Source organism: Morone saxatilis, unplaced genomic scaffold, assembly GCF_004916995.1.
Source record: "Morone saxatilis isolate NCDOM2014 unplaced genomic scaffold, NCSU_SB_2.0 Contig16, whole genome shotgun sequence".
Taxonomy (NCBI): Eukaryota; Metazoa; Chordata; class Actinopteri; family Moronidae; genus Morone; species Morone saxatilis.
The window spans coordinates 3,689,643-3,706,831 of NW_023339718.1; the positions used below are offsets into that span (position 1 = coordinate 3,689,643).

Genomic DNA, 17,189 nt, shown 5'->3' on the forward strand with positions numbered 1-17,189 from the left:
AAATCAAACTGGCACACGTGGAGATCTAACAGTCACATTCCTGAAGGGAGACACTGAAGAGAAAGGAAAACCTCTGCTCCCAGTCTGTTTGAGGCTGTCATGCTGCATGAAAGTTGACATGTCATATCGTGTGTGTTCATCAACATGCCGCAGCTCTCCTCGGAGCGCAGACCGCAGCTCTGTGTGCTAGGACCAGTTCGGCCTCCGAGGGGGCGGTTCTGGAGGCGATCCATTATCAGTAATGGGTCAGGGTCACACAATGGGGGCACTTTGTCAGATCTGTTGGGGATGCACTGCGGTAGGCAAAGGGGTTGCTTTGATCTCGGTGCGTATGTTCACCGGAGTGTGCCATGTCTGAAAACTGATCCGCTCTCTGACATTTCCCTCCCATAACCATCTCAGGATCTGTATCTCTCCTCTGAAAAAAAAAAACACACATATAGAAAAAAGATGAATTTTGCAGAGAATTGACTATGACTTTAAGAGGTGGAATTATAAACCCATGCTACTAACCACTGATGCAGATAATATCTTTGTCTTTGCTATTGTCTCTCCATTGTATCAAAGATAAATGGGCTGTTAACAGTTGGTGTGTGTGTATGTGTGTGTGTGCATGTGTGCATGCAAGTGTGCATCTGTGTGTCTCAGATAGGAGCCTGGACAGCCCAGTGTTTGTAGTTTTTGTAGTCCTGAGGGCCCCTGGTGGGTGTGCTCACTTTAAAGGGCCCAGTGAACTGTGAGGACTTGAGACATGAGACTGTGCCGCCCAACTGGCCCCAGGACACGGGTTCACCCGGAGAATGTGAGCTGAGCAGGGGAACTGGGCCGAGACGGGCTCCCACAAACCTCGAGCTCCATTCCTCAAGACAGCAATTCTGTCTGAAAGACTCAGCTCCTGCTTGTCAGAGGGAAACTCTACCTTTCTGTGGTTACTGGTTGGGATCTGATTTACATCTAAATCTAACATCTTTGTCACAGTTGCTGGGTTTTTAAGCTGGTTTGCACATTTAAAATCAGCCAAATCTGTTGTGACTCGTTGGAAATGTATATTTTATCCAACTGTAAAGCTTATTTAGTTAAAAAAAATCTACGTCAAATTTATGTCAGCTTGTATGTCGGTGAAGATTCGCAGTCAACCAGTTATCTAGAGGTCCTAAGTCAGAGCAAGATGTTTCTTCATTACAGTGAACATGGCCACTGTAGTTTATTTTGAGCTAATTCAACATACATCATCCTGCAGCGATAACATAAATGTGTATTAATCTACAGCTGAAAATAGTTCCAAACAAATCCACTATTTACTCCTGTTTGAGTTACAGTTTCTAGAAACTACACAGCCCAGCTGTTTTATGAAACTATTTAGCACTAAAACATGTATATATTTCTGATTCATTTTATAAGACTAATGTCTTTAGTAGGAAGCAACTTGGGGCTGAGAGCCACAGACAGAGTAGGGAATTCAGAAAAGTAATGAGAAACATTATTGTAGTATTGTGCATTGTTGTTTTAATCTTTTGATTGGACTTATAAATATGCAATATTATCAGTTTTATATTTTAATCTTATTTTAAGACTGGTGAAAAAAATAGTGGCACACTTAAAAGACCAAACAGAAATTCTCGTTGAAGTTGACACATTTTTATAAATGTATTATTTAATCTGAAGACTAAACTGTTTTTTTTTTTATTCCAATGTACCGTCTAATGGCTATAGAAAATGTTTTAATAGGTGTCATTAGGGGACATTTGTTTTACAGGCAATATTTAAAATAAAGCTTTTTTATGTAAATTATTCCCCTGCACAGTATTCATCACTACATCCATTTTCATACTGTGAAAAAAATCAGCATCTGCCTTAGTGATATCAGTCTATATTTTCACCAGATCACTTTTTAAACTTTTGACACCAGCTGTACTGTATGTCGGATTTATTTTTAGCCATGGAGATAGTTTGAGGAAGCCCATATAGATTGCACCCTCCCAGGAGAGAAAAACAGAGACTGCAGAAGTAAAGCGAACCCCAGCTGAGTGTCGATATCAGGTTATGATATTTGCTGTTTTAACATGAGCCTCTTTTCTCTTTTCTCCTGTTGTTTCTTCTCCTCTTCAAGGATAGACAGGCAGACAGAGCCGGGGGCTGTATCTCCCCAGCTGGGATCTTAGGTTAAGCTCCATAAGAGAAAAATACCACCGTTGTTGACTTTTTTGGTGCATTTCCTTCATTGCAACTCTATTTTACATTATCCACTGGACAATTCCCATCACATGGTTTTGTTGTTGTAATTTGGACTAAGGTTCCTTCAATTTAAGCAATTGTTTTGACGCCAGTTCATTCTGAGGTCAGAGGTTATGGAAACACTGTCAATGCAAGTTGCTGAGCTACGCCCAGTTAGATTACTTTAAAGTGTAGCAAACCTTTTTTTTCTGTTGTATGTTAGCATTTCAATACTACTGACTTAAAAGAAGAAAGACGCACTGCAACAAAACAGACACCGATCAATTTGCAGTGGTGAATTGTGGCTTTGGATATTCGATCTATGATCTTGGGGAAAACTCTATAATCTAATCTCCAAAGCACTAAGAGACAATGACTGAAAAACAGCACCAGCTTTTTTTTTATGTTCACAGAGCAGCATTCAGGTTGTGCTCTGGGTGAGGTCTGACCGATGTCAATTAAAGGGCTATTTAAATATTTAAGCAACAAAGTTTGCAAGTCGTCCCTTGGGTGCAGTTATTGGAGGGGGGGGTAATGCAGCCTCAGCTCTCCAAGGAGCAGCTGAACGCCAGGCAGGCGGTGTGGATAGTTGGGAGGCATCACGGCTAGGGTTACAGTGTGAATTAAAGCTGACACTAAGAAGCGCTCCTCACAATGACCTGCAGAAAACAGCAGACAAAAGAGCCTATTTTAAAGCAGGACAAAGGGGAGGTTAGTGGAGATACCTGAGCCCAGGCTGGCCTAGTCAGCGTGTCTGTGGAAGGACGAATGGCTGGTGCCGCGGGACCACCGCAGCTAGACCCGGCAGGGGAAGAAACACACTGAAAAGCACATTCCTGTGCAGCCATATGACATATGACACACACACATGCATGCACACAAGAATATCCTGAGCACAAGCTGTAATTTGTAAGACATCATTTTTGGTATTAATATCAGTGTTGTCAGTGGTGTGACTGGTGGTGTTCTGGGTTTGTGGTCACACACACACACACAGTACATGATTTCATAACACTTCAAAACAGAGAGAGATTGTCAGCAATCTGTTATGCTCCCTGGAGAACTTTGTCGTCTAAAAAGCATATTTAACCTTTCAGATCTTTTCAGAAATGTAATTTTCCCTGCAGCAAAACTTACTCAATCATTACTATTGACATTTTGTGATGAAATTTACATTACCAAAAATACTTCTGAGAACGCTTCAGCTCACTCGTAGCAACCCTCAACCCACTGCACACCCCCACAACTCTGCCTATGAATGCTTGTGAATTCCACGAGAGTTTGCACTATCTCCCTTCATCTGCTGTCACCATGGTCCTCAGCATGCTTTCACCTCTATCCTAATCCCCCACTTCATCTGAAAGTCAGGATGACAGCTCTGGCTCTTGTCCTCTCTCTGTGTGCTTGTGTTCGCTCTTTCGATTTTCAACAGCATCCACCTGTTCTTGGAGTGGGGGGGGGGGGGGGGGGGCTGCAGGTAGAACTAATTGTTGGAGAAACTGGGATCTCCATGCTCAGTTACTCAAATCAATTATTTTGTTAATCTGCATATCAAACTACCAATATTCGCCCTACTTTCAAACTGATTTGACTTAATAATTGATAGATATTAGTTCACATTTTTTCCCCCAGACAATAGATAATAGGCTTCTAGCCGAGCTGACAGCATCCTGGTTGAAGTAATTACTTTCTGCGGACATCTCCCCGGGTGCAAAGTGTCCAGACGACAGCCGCATTCTCAGACTGCCAATTTGAGGGTCACAGCTCACTCTGGTATCAAACTGGACTGTTCAGAATACCACTGGAAATACTATCTTTGTATTCACTGTGCTCCCTTTCTCTCTTCAGGCATTCAGATGACACACTCCCAGCACTTTCTGAAACACAGAGGAGGAGCTGCACTCTTTATGATTGTTTACAATGAATGCCAAATGCTATCAAGCTAACACTTAGGGCTTGGTAGGAAAGTATGTTTTGTGAAAATAACAAGACTGTGACACCACTTGCCACAATCTAGACGGGTAATTAGAGGAACTGTGCCACCAAGCCAATGGAAACTATAGCAGCCTCCTCATTTAAATGTGGCATTAAATTGGATATAAAACGAAAACGCAAACAACAATTTAAGGTGGAAATGAGACTTGACGAAGTGTTGCATAAAAGATTATGACTGTTTACTTGTGAATGTTGTTAATAGGCACCAGCTTTGGTAAGAAAAATGACTGAAATTAAAATTGTCACTGTCGTAAAGGTGAAATCTGATGGCAAATAAATAACTATATTACATCTAAGTCATCAATATAGGATTACAGATATATTATGTGTATAATATATATAGCGTAATATATGAGCAGTTAATTTTACTTAAAGGGTAGGTTTACTCAAGTCCATCTTAGAACAATATTCACATACTCAAATGTAAATTTAAAAAGTTATGGGTCGCTCTAATTGTTCCTACTTTCCACTCCGGCCTTGAAAACATCTCTTCCTAAACAGATTCCAATGGAAGGGAAATTTGTGAGAGTGGAAACTACAGTCCATGTTTTGTGTATAAAAAGGACTACAACCAGAAAGTGTTTCAGTGATCACAGGCACATCTGAATATTGATTAAAGGCAAACGTAAAAAACTGTGAACCTATCCTTTAATCATTTGCGCTTACATTTTTTTTATTATTATCAACGAATATGTCATCCAAATTAACTCAATAACAAAATATCAAAATGTCTATTTTGTATATTTGTATTATGTATTATCTCCCACATAATTAATATTATATTTCAAGATAAGAATATTTAAATAAAATTGGACAAAATGCCAAAATATGAAATCTGCATTTAAGCACAAAAGTCATGATAGCAGTTATGATAGCAGGAGAAGCACAGGTGGTACTTATAACATTAACAATGGCTCCAAGTTTCCCAGTGAGCCATGACAGTCAGGCAGCATGCACAATATTCTCATTAATTGTATTGTTTACTCCTGTGCTTTTCCTACTATGATGAGTTAAAATATTTTAGGATTCAACATTTGCTCTCAATTGTACTGCTTTTAATTCAGTCACTAATAATAGTAACATTATTGTTGGTTAATGGTTTAGCTAATCATTTCTCAATAACAATGATTTTTTTTTAATGGTGAGTTTGTATTGACACACGTTTTAATATTAAACACAAAGTGTGGTAACAGTGTGCAGTCAGACAGAGTAGCCCCAGCAGGAAACCAGCAGCTTATATGTCTCCGGTCTCTGCTGATTAACATGGATAACTTTGACCCACAGGACGGGTGAGGATTCCTGTCTAATTGAATTACTGTCAGTCTCCTAGCCTCCAAATATTGTCTTGAACTTATACCCCTCTCTGTTGCCAGAAACTATTTACATTATATATGTTGCAGAGTTTGTTTTTTTTCTTTTGACTTAACTCCAATTTAGTTTTAGGCTCAGGCGCAGGCAATGGTTGTTTTTCTTCATCAACAACTACACTGTTGGGTTACATGCGTGTTTCCTTGCACCATATGTCTCAACTATAAGACATTAACTGTCGTGAAATAATGCACATGATAGAGTCGCTCATATGTTGTCTGCGATAAAAGCACATGCTGGTTTTGAGAAAGAAAAAATCAAAGCAGGTTTGTCTGAAGACACAGTAAGTAGATTTATATTTGATTATACAACTGAACACTTGATGTGTTTTAGCCCCAAAATATTCCACTTAAAAAGATTTCAATACAGCTTCTTAACTCTTGAGGGCATAAGGAATCTATTGCTGTTATCTAGTACAGGGAGGACAGAGGTTAAAGGAAAGCTCGTCTTTGAGTGTGAGTCTCATTCTTATGTTAAGGCCAAAGTTATGTCACTTATTGCATTGCTCTGGAATGAGGTGCAAAAACATGGCTGCCAGCTTTCTTCCCCCTCAGGCCCTTCAAAACCCAAAGGCAGGACTGATGTGCCGTTTCATGCATGTTATCCACTTTGCAACATAGAAAACACAACAAAGACCCCTCAGCAACACGGGTCCCAGGCGGATAAACAGCCTAGTTCTCACTTGTTAGCATCTAGCAACAGTTCCCTTATATAATACGCATTTGACTTGGACATTCTAGTCACACCGGCATGAACATTCTATTAAATATGCATATCTCAAGTGTCCATGTCTGATTCCAAAGTGGACAGTCTAAGATTTATGGAACCATTGACCCTCATTGCTTTGCCGTTTCCTCAAGAGAACATGCCACAGGCTGCGTGCCAAATGCTTTAAAATTTAAAGAGGTGATGAAGAAACTATCCAGAGGAGACAAAAACACATCAGTTCTGCCACAATAAGACTTTTCTCTTCCTTCCTTTGAGCCTCTTCTTTCCAGATGATCTGCTTTACTATGAACACTCATTGCCAGCAATGGCAATGAGTTGACAACTGGCCATTCAAACTTATGGTGGTTGTGACGTGTATGGAAAGCCTGGGAAAATCAGAGAGACTACTCAGTGTAAAATCCCTTTAGGACCTCCAGTTTGGATGAAATGAAGAAACCATTGGCTTAGCTTCCAATAGACAGTTCTTTGATACAATGATGTGTAAATGACCAGTACATGCCAAGATTGCAAATATTGGAAACTTCATCATTGTGAGTGCCATGTGAACAGCTTTGCCTGTCTTTTTTCGCAGACTGCAGGATGAAGGAGACTCAGGGATGGTGAAGGGAGATTTTCTTTTCCTTTAGGCTGTTTGCTGCAAGCAGAACACCTGCATTTTTCCAAGCTCTGGAGGACTCTGAATTTGACCTCAACATAAGAGTAAAAGGTTATCCAACTTTAAATGTCAGAATACCAAATAAATCTATTGTTCCTGACATGTTCTCCCCACAGAGGCTCAGATAAAGAAACACCTTTCTAAAAGTGGCAAGGCTGACATACTTTTCTAAGAGCAATGGAGGAAACAAGAAGTCCCATATTCTCACAGCAGCTCTCTGATTTGTCCACACTTACTGGTAAACTGATAAAGTACTGTGACAATACCTCTGGAGTGTCTCATAAATGCTTTGTATTGACCTTAAAGCATTTGCTGACCACAAACAGAACAACGAACAGGGAGGCCCCTCTCCTGTGGGCAGGGGAAGATTTTCTCCGGCAGGCACACAGGATCACTGTCTTGGAAGCTGACCTTGCACAGACAGCAGCACCTTCCATTGCTCCAGGCCTTCAGCCTGAAAATCTCTCCTCTGCAGGATGGATTGGGTTCCAGGACCCTCTCCTCTCCTGGGACTGACCCAACCAGGGGAACAGGGGGCTTTCATGGGAGATCACAGGTGCTTATATACAAAATGGCAATTTTCTTCTTCCATAATTCCATGTTACTGCATTACCAGATCTTATCGGGAGGCCAGTATCTCATTCCTGAGGTTTTAGACGTTAATGAAAGATGCTTTGCCTCCGGCCACTGGGGGCTAAATCAACAAGCCTAGGATTCCTGTTGGTCTTTGTAGGGGAATACCAAAGGCATGGAGTGGACTGAGCTGAGGTCAGAGACAAAGCATGGAGCTGAAGATGGAAATGCTGTGTCTAAACAAGCTTGTGCTAGTGCAGTGGTTCCCAACCTTTCCCTGTCAAACATAGCCTACTCAAATAGCCCTTCAGTGACACCACCTGTCATGTTCCAAACATGTTCATTTGAATTGGTTTTAAACAGGATGTTATTCCCATTAATCATATGAAAGTGGATATTCTTGCAGTAATGTTTTTGATGTATTTGTTTCAACTATTTATCTGTTACTTTTAGCTAACCATTAAGCCTAATTCAATAATTTTAGCTAACAAATGCTAACATTTATCCATTATGTTAAGTTGTACTTCTTATGTTACTTTTAGCTATTTCACCATTAATCTATTAGCAATCAATTTAAATTATGTATATTTTACTTATTTTAACTATTATTACTTATTATCTATTTGAACCTTTTGTCAGTTAGCCTACTTTTAGCTAACTGTTTAACCACTTCTCCATTATCCTGCTTTAGACTAATTATTTCGACCATTTATCTTTTACCTATTTATAACTTATAACTGTTTATTCATTACTTGGCTCACTAATTCATGTATTACTTTTAGCTAACTTAACTGTTTAAACTGTTTATTCATTACTTTCGGCTATCTATTTGAACCTTTTATCCATTAGCTAACTTATAGCTAACTGTTGAGGCCTATCTGCTCACTTCATTTCTTCTTAACATTCGCAATTCGCAACTCAAAACTTTAGTGACCAAGTGTTACAACCTAACTATGTATATATATATGTTGAAATTAAATCATCATCTTTATTTTTTTAAACATGTTGCTTCTCCACAGTCTTCCCTTGTACCCCCTTGCACTCGCATAAATACCCCATGGGGTACAAATACCCCTGGTTACCCTTCTTATCTTTCCCGAGTCACACATAATCATCCGATGCTATCATACTGTACACCTAAAGAGCTAAATACTGAAATTACTGGATCTATGTACACTATGGGATAATAACACATAACGATTGCCATATTATGTTTTTCAATGGAGGATTGAAACATGCTGATGATTACTTTTTATGCCCTTAGTGTGCCTTGGAATCAGACTAAAACAACCTCAACAATATGTGTTGAGGATATGTAATTCCATCCACTTACGATCATTAAAAAGAGATCATATTGAATATCACTTCTAGAGAGGGAAAGAGAAAGCGAGAAAGAAATAAAGAAGAGATTTGTTTGTCAGTCAATTCCGACCCACTCAATCTCCTTAGCCTTGTGAAAGAGGGGGAGAGAAAGGGTCGGGGTCAGCTTTCTGTAAATCTTCTGATGAAATGTTGACAAAACAGCCAATTTTCTGTAATTTTGCTGCAGCCGTCTTTCAGCAGCTTACTCACTCAGAACCCCTTCATTTCAAACAGCAGCACACCGCGACCTCTGACATGTATCTCGTCCCTGACTTCTTTGGCCTGGCAGAAAGACAGTAACAGTTGTGCCTTTTAGGTCAGGTGGATGCCGTTTAAGAAGCCAGCCTCATAAAGGACTCCTTTGTCTCTCAAACAGGCTCTCTTGGGCCCCAGTAAAAGGATAAGAAATGTAGTTAATAGCTCAGGAGTGGCCTAATCATCAGCTGCCATTACTGCTCCAATATCAGCAGAGATGACAGACTTATCAATAACAAAGGCCCAGCTGAAGCCTCCACCGCTCTGTCATTTTGATCTTTGCTCCACTAATCAGAGCTTTCATTTGAGCTAAGCACCAGGCAGCACACCTCTCATTCTCTTCATGCTGTGCCAGATATCACTCATCTTTACAAGCCACTCTGTATTCCCTCAACCCCAGGCCACCATTTCCACAAATTGGCTTAATTTCTCAGGCAAATATATGACACATCTGAGAGCTCATTATCCTTGCAATGCAAGTGATTATTGTACTTACTGGTAAAACTCTCTCAGCTTTCGAGGTTTTGTCTTGAATGCCTTTGGTGGGAGTCCAGCTGATTTTTAAAATGAAATGAAGATAATGTCAAACTGACTATCATTGTGCTATATAAATATTTCATGAGCTTAGTTTGCTTTAATAGTGCACTTCCAAAAACACAAAAGGATTTTAAGGCATGTTGTTACTGTTTGCCCAAAGCATGGACTGAGTGGTAAGGCTGTCATATGTGTGTTGTAAAACAAGAACAATAATAACAGGCTGTTAATCATCTATACAGATAACTGTGTGTGTAATTAGCCTTAGAGTAAATTGCCTTTATGTAGAATATTACATACCCCAAAGAGGATGAAGTATACGCTTTTTAATAGTAATGCACATACTTTAATGTCAATATTTCTCTTGTTCATTCTTCCACAAAAAGCTCCTCCATCAAGGAGAAACCTGAGATGGCCAAAGAGGTGCTCCCGCACCTGGACGAGCTGGCCCTTTCATTTACAGTCATGGTGAGGATCAGGCACTGACTGACTCAGACACCTGCTATTGGGAAATATGTTCTCCATCAGTGAGCTATAGACTATTTCTGGACAGGAGCACTGGGAGACCATTGTTCTCCCCGGCCCTGACAGCCAAGGTATTCTGGGACTCTTGGCACACATAGAAAACAATGTGTTATTCATGTTAAGCTTAAAAATTGGGCTACTTATTCAACATTACCAAACAAACTGAGAGGTATTTGTTGACTGCAACGGAATAGTTTGATAGCTTTTAATACTGCAATAAAACTGCAAACATTACATTGTCCATAGAAGAGGCTCAAATATGATGGGATTTGTTAAAATAATTGCAATTGAAGGAACAAAATAAGACAAATTGATGGATCAGAATTTATAATAACCAATTAGTGTCATTAGACTTACTGGAGTATATAACCAGAATCACACAAATGTCCTTTTCAGACAAAGAAAAAAAAAAACCTATCTTTCATATTAAGCATAACCTATGGTCTCAGGCTTAACATAAAACAGTGGAGCTCCTTATTCCCTCAGTTTGATACATGATATGTGCTCTTTAAACAAATCATCTGGTCTCTGCTCCTATACAGTCTTATACAGGGGCAGGGGGTTTGGGGATTTTGCAATGTCATCTGGGATTAAAAAGGAGCAGCACATCAGAGCCCCGGGCCACACCACCTGGAGCCCCTATACGATCCCTGGCGCTGCACCACTCAAAACCAGCCCCATTAGCTTACCGCCAAATAATTCCTGGTCAACCAAATGACGCTGAGCTAACAAAGCCCCATTTCAGAAAAGATTACAACTTCAACAGGAAACCCTTTGATTACGAGTTTGTTTGAAATGTTATCAATACCATGATCATTCCTGCGGATCAACAAAACCATCTCTAATCACCATACCTTGGCTGCACCTTCAGTTGTGCATCAATCTCCTGAAAAAAAAAGAAGCAAATCACGGTGGAGAATAGAGGAGTGATTTGTTTAACAAGGAGCACGTGCAATGACAAAGCGATTCCTTTCTCTACGTTGATCACCCACCTGCACACAGATTAGGTCAGATATTCACCTGAGCTGCCAACCTGTCACTCACACTCAGTAAAAAAGAAAAGAAAAGAGACACACACAGCACACATTCATTTCATGTTAGTGCTCCTAACAGTAGACAGCAGACAAGAGTTCACCTGTCCCCTTTACCAACGGAAGAACAGACGGCCTCTAAATGATCAAGTCAAATAAATACAGCACATACAAGGTTTGCAGGCAGCTATTATAATGTAAGAGCAAAAATAAAATTCAATGAAATCTGAACTTTAATGTTTGTTGGGGTCACAATATACACAGCTCAATACAATCTGCCATTTACAGACATTAAAGTTGACAAACAAAAGATTATGAAATATACAATACTGTAAGTCCAGCTTTGTGTAAGTGCAGAGTAGTACACTTAAAGTGCCCAAGTATTATATTCAAAGCTCTACAGTATACTTAAAAGAGAGTACTACAACAAACAAATCTCTTTGTCTGCACTGGATGATGTCCAAGCATTATAAAGCCAAATTCAAGTTGTGTTTTCTTAAGATCCTGCATGAAGTTTACACTTACACAGTATTTTCCACTGTGTTATTTTTGTAGTTTTACTGGATTAATGGAGAAACTATGTAAATGATCAGGAATATTTTTCCACTGTCTTGAGGAAATATTTGATCTTTCTCAAGAAGTTCCTCATTTAATCCCACAGTGTTTCCTCATTTGTGAGTAAATAGAAAACCCACAGAAACAGGTCATTGTGGTAAAAAACATTTTTTATATATTTAAAATAAACATAAACAAGTTGTTTTTTGTGTTCAGTTTATAATTCACAATACAATTTACTGTACTGTATTATTGTAATTGATTGGTGAATAACATATTTCATTTGTCAAGCTGATCCACCTCAACCGTTGTTTTATTATAATAAAAGGAAGGAAGGGGATGCAAATGTTTCATTATCAATTTAGTCTCTGGCGCCCCTTTGTGGTATCTATACAGAACTGAATGAAATCACTTTGAGTTCATGAAAAACTGATTATGCAACTAAATCCAAAAAGCTTTTATTAAACCCAGCAAATGGCTTTAAAAAATCAATTAAAATGTGGCTACCACCGCGTCTAATGAGTTTAGAGTTGACCAATGTCTCTAAAGTTGTAATAGTGACACAACTCACACGTCAACTCACATGTATTCTTTGAAGGGGGACAATATCACCGTTGTGGTTGTCTCTTAGTGTCAATCTAATCTCAGTCAGTGGGTTAAACAGGCTAAATTAAAAAGTAATGATCTGTTTATCATTTAAACCATGTAAATATTGCCAATGTTTCTTTTTATAAAAGAATAAACCCTTTGTTTGTTTGTTTGTTTGTTTGTGTGTGTGTGTGGGTGTGTGGGATGGGGGGGTTGGGTAAACTGCACAGATGCACAGCTGGAAACATATGGACCTATGTCATTGTAGATTTAAATTAAGAAACTATAACTATATAATAACAAGTACAACATTTACCCAAAAAAGAACAAATACACTAACATGCATTGCTCCCTCTCACTGTCAGTGTAGTGAAGTGAAAGTAGATGACACTGCCAGATATTCTACCATGGTATGGGTGTAGTCAGTAGATAAGAGAAGGAGTATAGCCTCGTTATCTGCTGAAAACAATCATCTACATTCATTTAGTGGGACAGTCCTCCATCACGGCGTACATTAAGAACATGATGTCTCAGTACATAACAGTGGCATGAGCAAGGGAGGGGCTGCTGCTGCTGCTGCAAAACACACACACTGATAGAATGAATGCAAAGAGCCAAAAGAACACTTCCTGTTGATGCAAAAATTGCAGCAGCAACTGTCTGACACATCTGGACTGGAGAGGGGGGGAGGCCTGGCTGTAGTGTTAGCGAACCACTGAGGGGAATGGACAACGTTTAATGCTAATCTGGAAGACGGTGAGTTTTAGAGGACTTCAGCTTGTGCTCGGGCTGGTGACAGTAATGCATCTTGTAACGTCGGCGCGTCTTGGCTCTTGTGGCGAAAGCAACGTGGAAATAATCTGCCCCTGACCGACAGCGACTGAATGCTAGGTAGCCGCTACTTAGCCGCTCGCTACTTGCTAAGCTAACTAGCACAGTGGCTATTTCACATGACAGCCGACATAAGTTTGCACCCTCATTCGACGTTGTGATTTAGCTTTTGGTGTTTGTCGAGCGTCTGTGTGGTCGCTGGAAGTGTGACCAACCCGGGAAATAAAAAAAAGTCGGTGTGAATTGCCCGATTCCAGGCTAACAAATATGAGCTAACAGCTAGTTAGCCTGTGCTTGAGTGCTGCATGATAGTCGGGGGTTGTTCGGCCCTGTGAGTCGATGCATTTTCCTCCAAACGAAGGTTAATGTACCTACGAGTTACCGTTTAAATGAGAAATGTTGGCGATAACAACAAAAAAAGATAATAAAGCAGATGGATGTGACGGTCAAACTAACGCTAGCTGCTCCGCAAGGTAGACTCCCCCATCAATAACTAACTAACTAACTAACTAACTACTAACTAGAAAGGTTTGCAGTGAAGTTTGAGACACCGCACATTTGCTCCTCAGGGTATCGGCACTGTGTGCATGTGCGATGGGATCGACAGGATGAAGCTAACACGGGTAAACGTGACTGTCGGTGAGTTAATGCACTAAATGAGCCGCGGAGACTTTGCACTAATCGACCTGGCTTGCCTCGTTTTAACACCGCTGTCAGCATTCAGGGTCAGAACCGAGCCTGCAACGTCACTTTTACTGGTTTTAAGCAAGACATCTGTTAAGTTACTGGACTGAGAGACAGCAGTTAGTACAGCTGTAAACTAATTGTACGTGATGTTATGGCAGGACAGGGTAAAGTTATTCTGTACACCTGAGTTCACACAGGTCACCCAGGACTGTTTGATCACTGTTTCTCTGACATTGTTTACTTCCACTTGTACTGTTTACTGTTTGCAGTGTTTACTGGAGCTACTGTTCATTTTATACTGTTAATGTTACATACATAATACTTTATATCTTGTCTTTTATCTGATTTTTGAGTTTATTTTAGTTTAATGTATGTTTGATGCACTCGTACGGCTTCCCCGGATGAAAAAGTATCATCTATCTATCTATCTATCTATCTATCCATTTGCTCTGAAATGTTCCAGTTTGAAACCAGCAGCATCAGTTCACAGTAGTCTAAACAGTACAACTACCAAGGCGTGTCAGAAGAGAGAGTGGAGCCAAACCAATTAAGACCTTTGCATGAGCAGGCATTATGGCTTTGCACCCGTTCACCCGTGTGTCTTATAGCCCCGTTTCTGTTTGGGATAAGCAGTAAAACTGAAATGGGTTGAACCGCCAGCTGACATTAGTGATTGCGCAATAGAAAGCAGTATAGATGCTAGGTGCTTAAAGTAACGTGTGGTCAAACAGGACCCTGTAAGGTCTATCCTGGTGATCTGGTCATTCAGAAACTAGCTGGGACAGTTTTATCTGAAGCAGTTACTAGTTGATAAGTTAGAAAATAAAAAATTTTTCCTGATTTATTTGGCATTCTTTTAAAGTTTTTGTCGTGTATTCATGATATTGTTGTATTCATCACCTAATTATTGATGGATGATACTATATTTACTGTTTTTTAAATCACATTAAAGGCAGAAAGTTCAACTATTAGTTCAACTATTCTCACGTATTATTTTCTAGTATTGTGATGTACAGTTTACACAGTACAGGGTGCTGTATCATTTTGGGGGAGACCTGACACTATGTGGACGTTTTCAGGGGTTTTCCTGCGTGTCAGCAGCAAACGATGGTTGTTGTGTTCTACCTGAAGCAAAACCCGACCAGTTGGCGGTTCTAAAACCTGTTTAAAGGGGCCTGCGTCAAATGTAGCACCGCCAACTCTAATTGCAAGAGTGGAATCACCGCAGGGCGGCTGTAGGTGAAAAGACTACATAGCAGGATGATAGCCTAGCTAATTAGTCTTTAAAAGCACCGTTTACGCCGCAAACAATGTGTGGTAAAGTGATCGAGGTTGACTCCTGCAGGAGGGAAGGACAGAAGCGGTTGCTCATCTGAATGCGTCAGGCGCTGCTCCTGGTGAATGCAGATTTTGGGAATGGGAAGTGCTGTCCTTGTGGATGCTTTTTTTTTGTCCCCGAGCAGAACTTTATTATGCTTTCTTGGCAAACTCACTCCACTGCACTGTACAGTACAGTAAGTGTGTTAGTCACTTATGGTTTCTGTTCAGTGTTTTTGTGAATATGTGGCTTTTTGTTTTACAAATTGCAGCAAATTTAAGAACGAATACGTTGTTGCAAAAGTGTAGTGTAGTCTTTTAAGTTTTTATATAACCTGTTGTAACCTGAACACTTGTGTGTAATCCATGGGGTTATGTGAGGCTTTAACTTTGGTTCAACTCTGTGCCTACCCTGTCTCCTGTGTGACACTGCTCAAGAGCTGTATTAGGCCAACGACACTGGGTTTGCCAAAACACCAAATGGAATTTCCTGTTATGTTTCTGAGAACCAGGGACACATCTAGTTATGGACATGGGATGTTAACTTAATGATGACGGTGTTGTGTTTTCATTCACAAAGTATAAAAGGAGCTGTCTCTGATAGAAGTTACTCTGCTTTTATTCCATTCATCATTTTGAATCTGTTTTCTGTATTTGCTGCTGTTTTCTCTGACACCACATCTTCATGTCACCACCAGGAACTTTATTATACTAATTCGGCCAAGTTACTACGCTGCACTGTACCGTACAGTAGTAAGTATAATCCTGTTAGCCAATAATTTGTTCTAAATTAACTTCTGTTCAGAGTTTTGTAACTGTGTGGCTTTTTGTTTCGCCAATGAGGAAGTTTAAGAATGAATACGTTGTTGCAAAAGTATAAAGATAGTCTTTTAAATCTTGCACTCATGTTCATCTGATGAGTGCGTGAGTAGGCAGAAATGAGACATGGACGAGGAGCATTTCCTCCAAGAACGGACCTAAAGGCATACAGTATGTAGCTCTGCATACTGAGCTCCCACTAAGCCGTAACACTTTCCACAATGCCTGTAATTCTCACCCCAGCAAAGTTCCTCACAGCATACCTTTACTTCACTCAAAATCTAGTCTATTTTTATCTTGTTTTTTTTATTATCTGTTTTAAATTGCTCTCCCAACCTTTGCTTGTTAAGCACTTCTGTTCCGGGGCTGCTCTGCCCCACAAGCTGTTTTTCTGAGTAGGTGAAATGCTGCTGATGTTGAAGAAAGCATACAATGCTTGCTTGCTGACTTTGATTTTTCCTCTAATGTTTTTTTCTTTTTTCTTTTTCTTTCTTTCTTCTTTATTTTTTGAGTGACATGCCAACATTATAGACTTAGGGAGACATTAGGTGACATCTTAGCACCAGAGTTATGCTGACCTTATGGTCGGGCAAACTATCACAATGTACCCAGCATCCTTTGTACCTTCCTACACGAAGCAGCTGTGTCTAAAAGGTTTATTACCAGGCAGGGAACTTGAGCTGCAGATGGAATTTTTGAGCTGACTTTAAACATTTTTGGTTTTTCCCACGTGAGCCGAGCATGTGACCCTCACCCAGCATGTGCATCTCAACTACTGAGCATTCATTCTTTGGCTTCCCTTCAACTTGGCTCCATTCAGCACGCTGTTGGCAGCCATCACTGATATGTTAAAGTGTATGAACACGTTGTATTTGAAGGCTGGTAATGGTAGAGTGAAAATCACGTGCACCTTCTTACGCTCTCTCTCTGTGTCGTGTTTTGCTCCATCTTTTCCTCTCCTGTGCCACGGCGAGAGCGTATGGTTTGTTGGACAGGTGTCTTGGCAAGCTTCGGCAACTGGAGAAAGTGTTTACGTTCCCAAAGTGCTGACAGGGACTCAATGCGCAGAAGATCATGCTGAATTGCTAGCAAGGGGCAGTGAGGGAGGGAGGGAGGGAGGGAGGGAGGGAGGAGGTGCAGTGCAGGGCAGA

The 17,189-nt window shown here is 40.2% G+C and overlaps 1 protein-coding gene across 2 annotated transcripts in view; it reads left to right on the top strand.

Moving 5' to 3' along the window:
• The first annotated feature begins 12,962 nt into the window (after positions 1 to 12,962).
• zbtb34 (zinc finger and BTB domain containing 34) overlaps positions 12,963 to 17,189 on the top strand; it is a 12,048-nt gene continuing 7,821 nt past the window's right edge. The window contains exon 1 of one of the 2 annotated variants that reach the window (XM_035657947.1): positions 12,963 to 13,140. In XM_035657947.1, the coding sequence (XP_035513840.1) occupies positions 13,123 to 13,140 (18 nt within the window). In that variant the 5' untranslated portion in view covers positions 12,963 to 13,122. Of the gene's footprint in view, positions 13,141 to 15,951; positions 15,973 to 17,189 lie in introns of those variants that run through there. The other variant, XM_035657948.1, reaches the window with a different exon arrangement.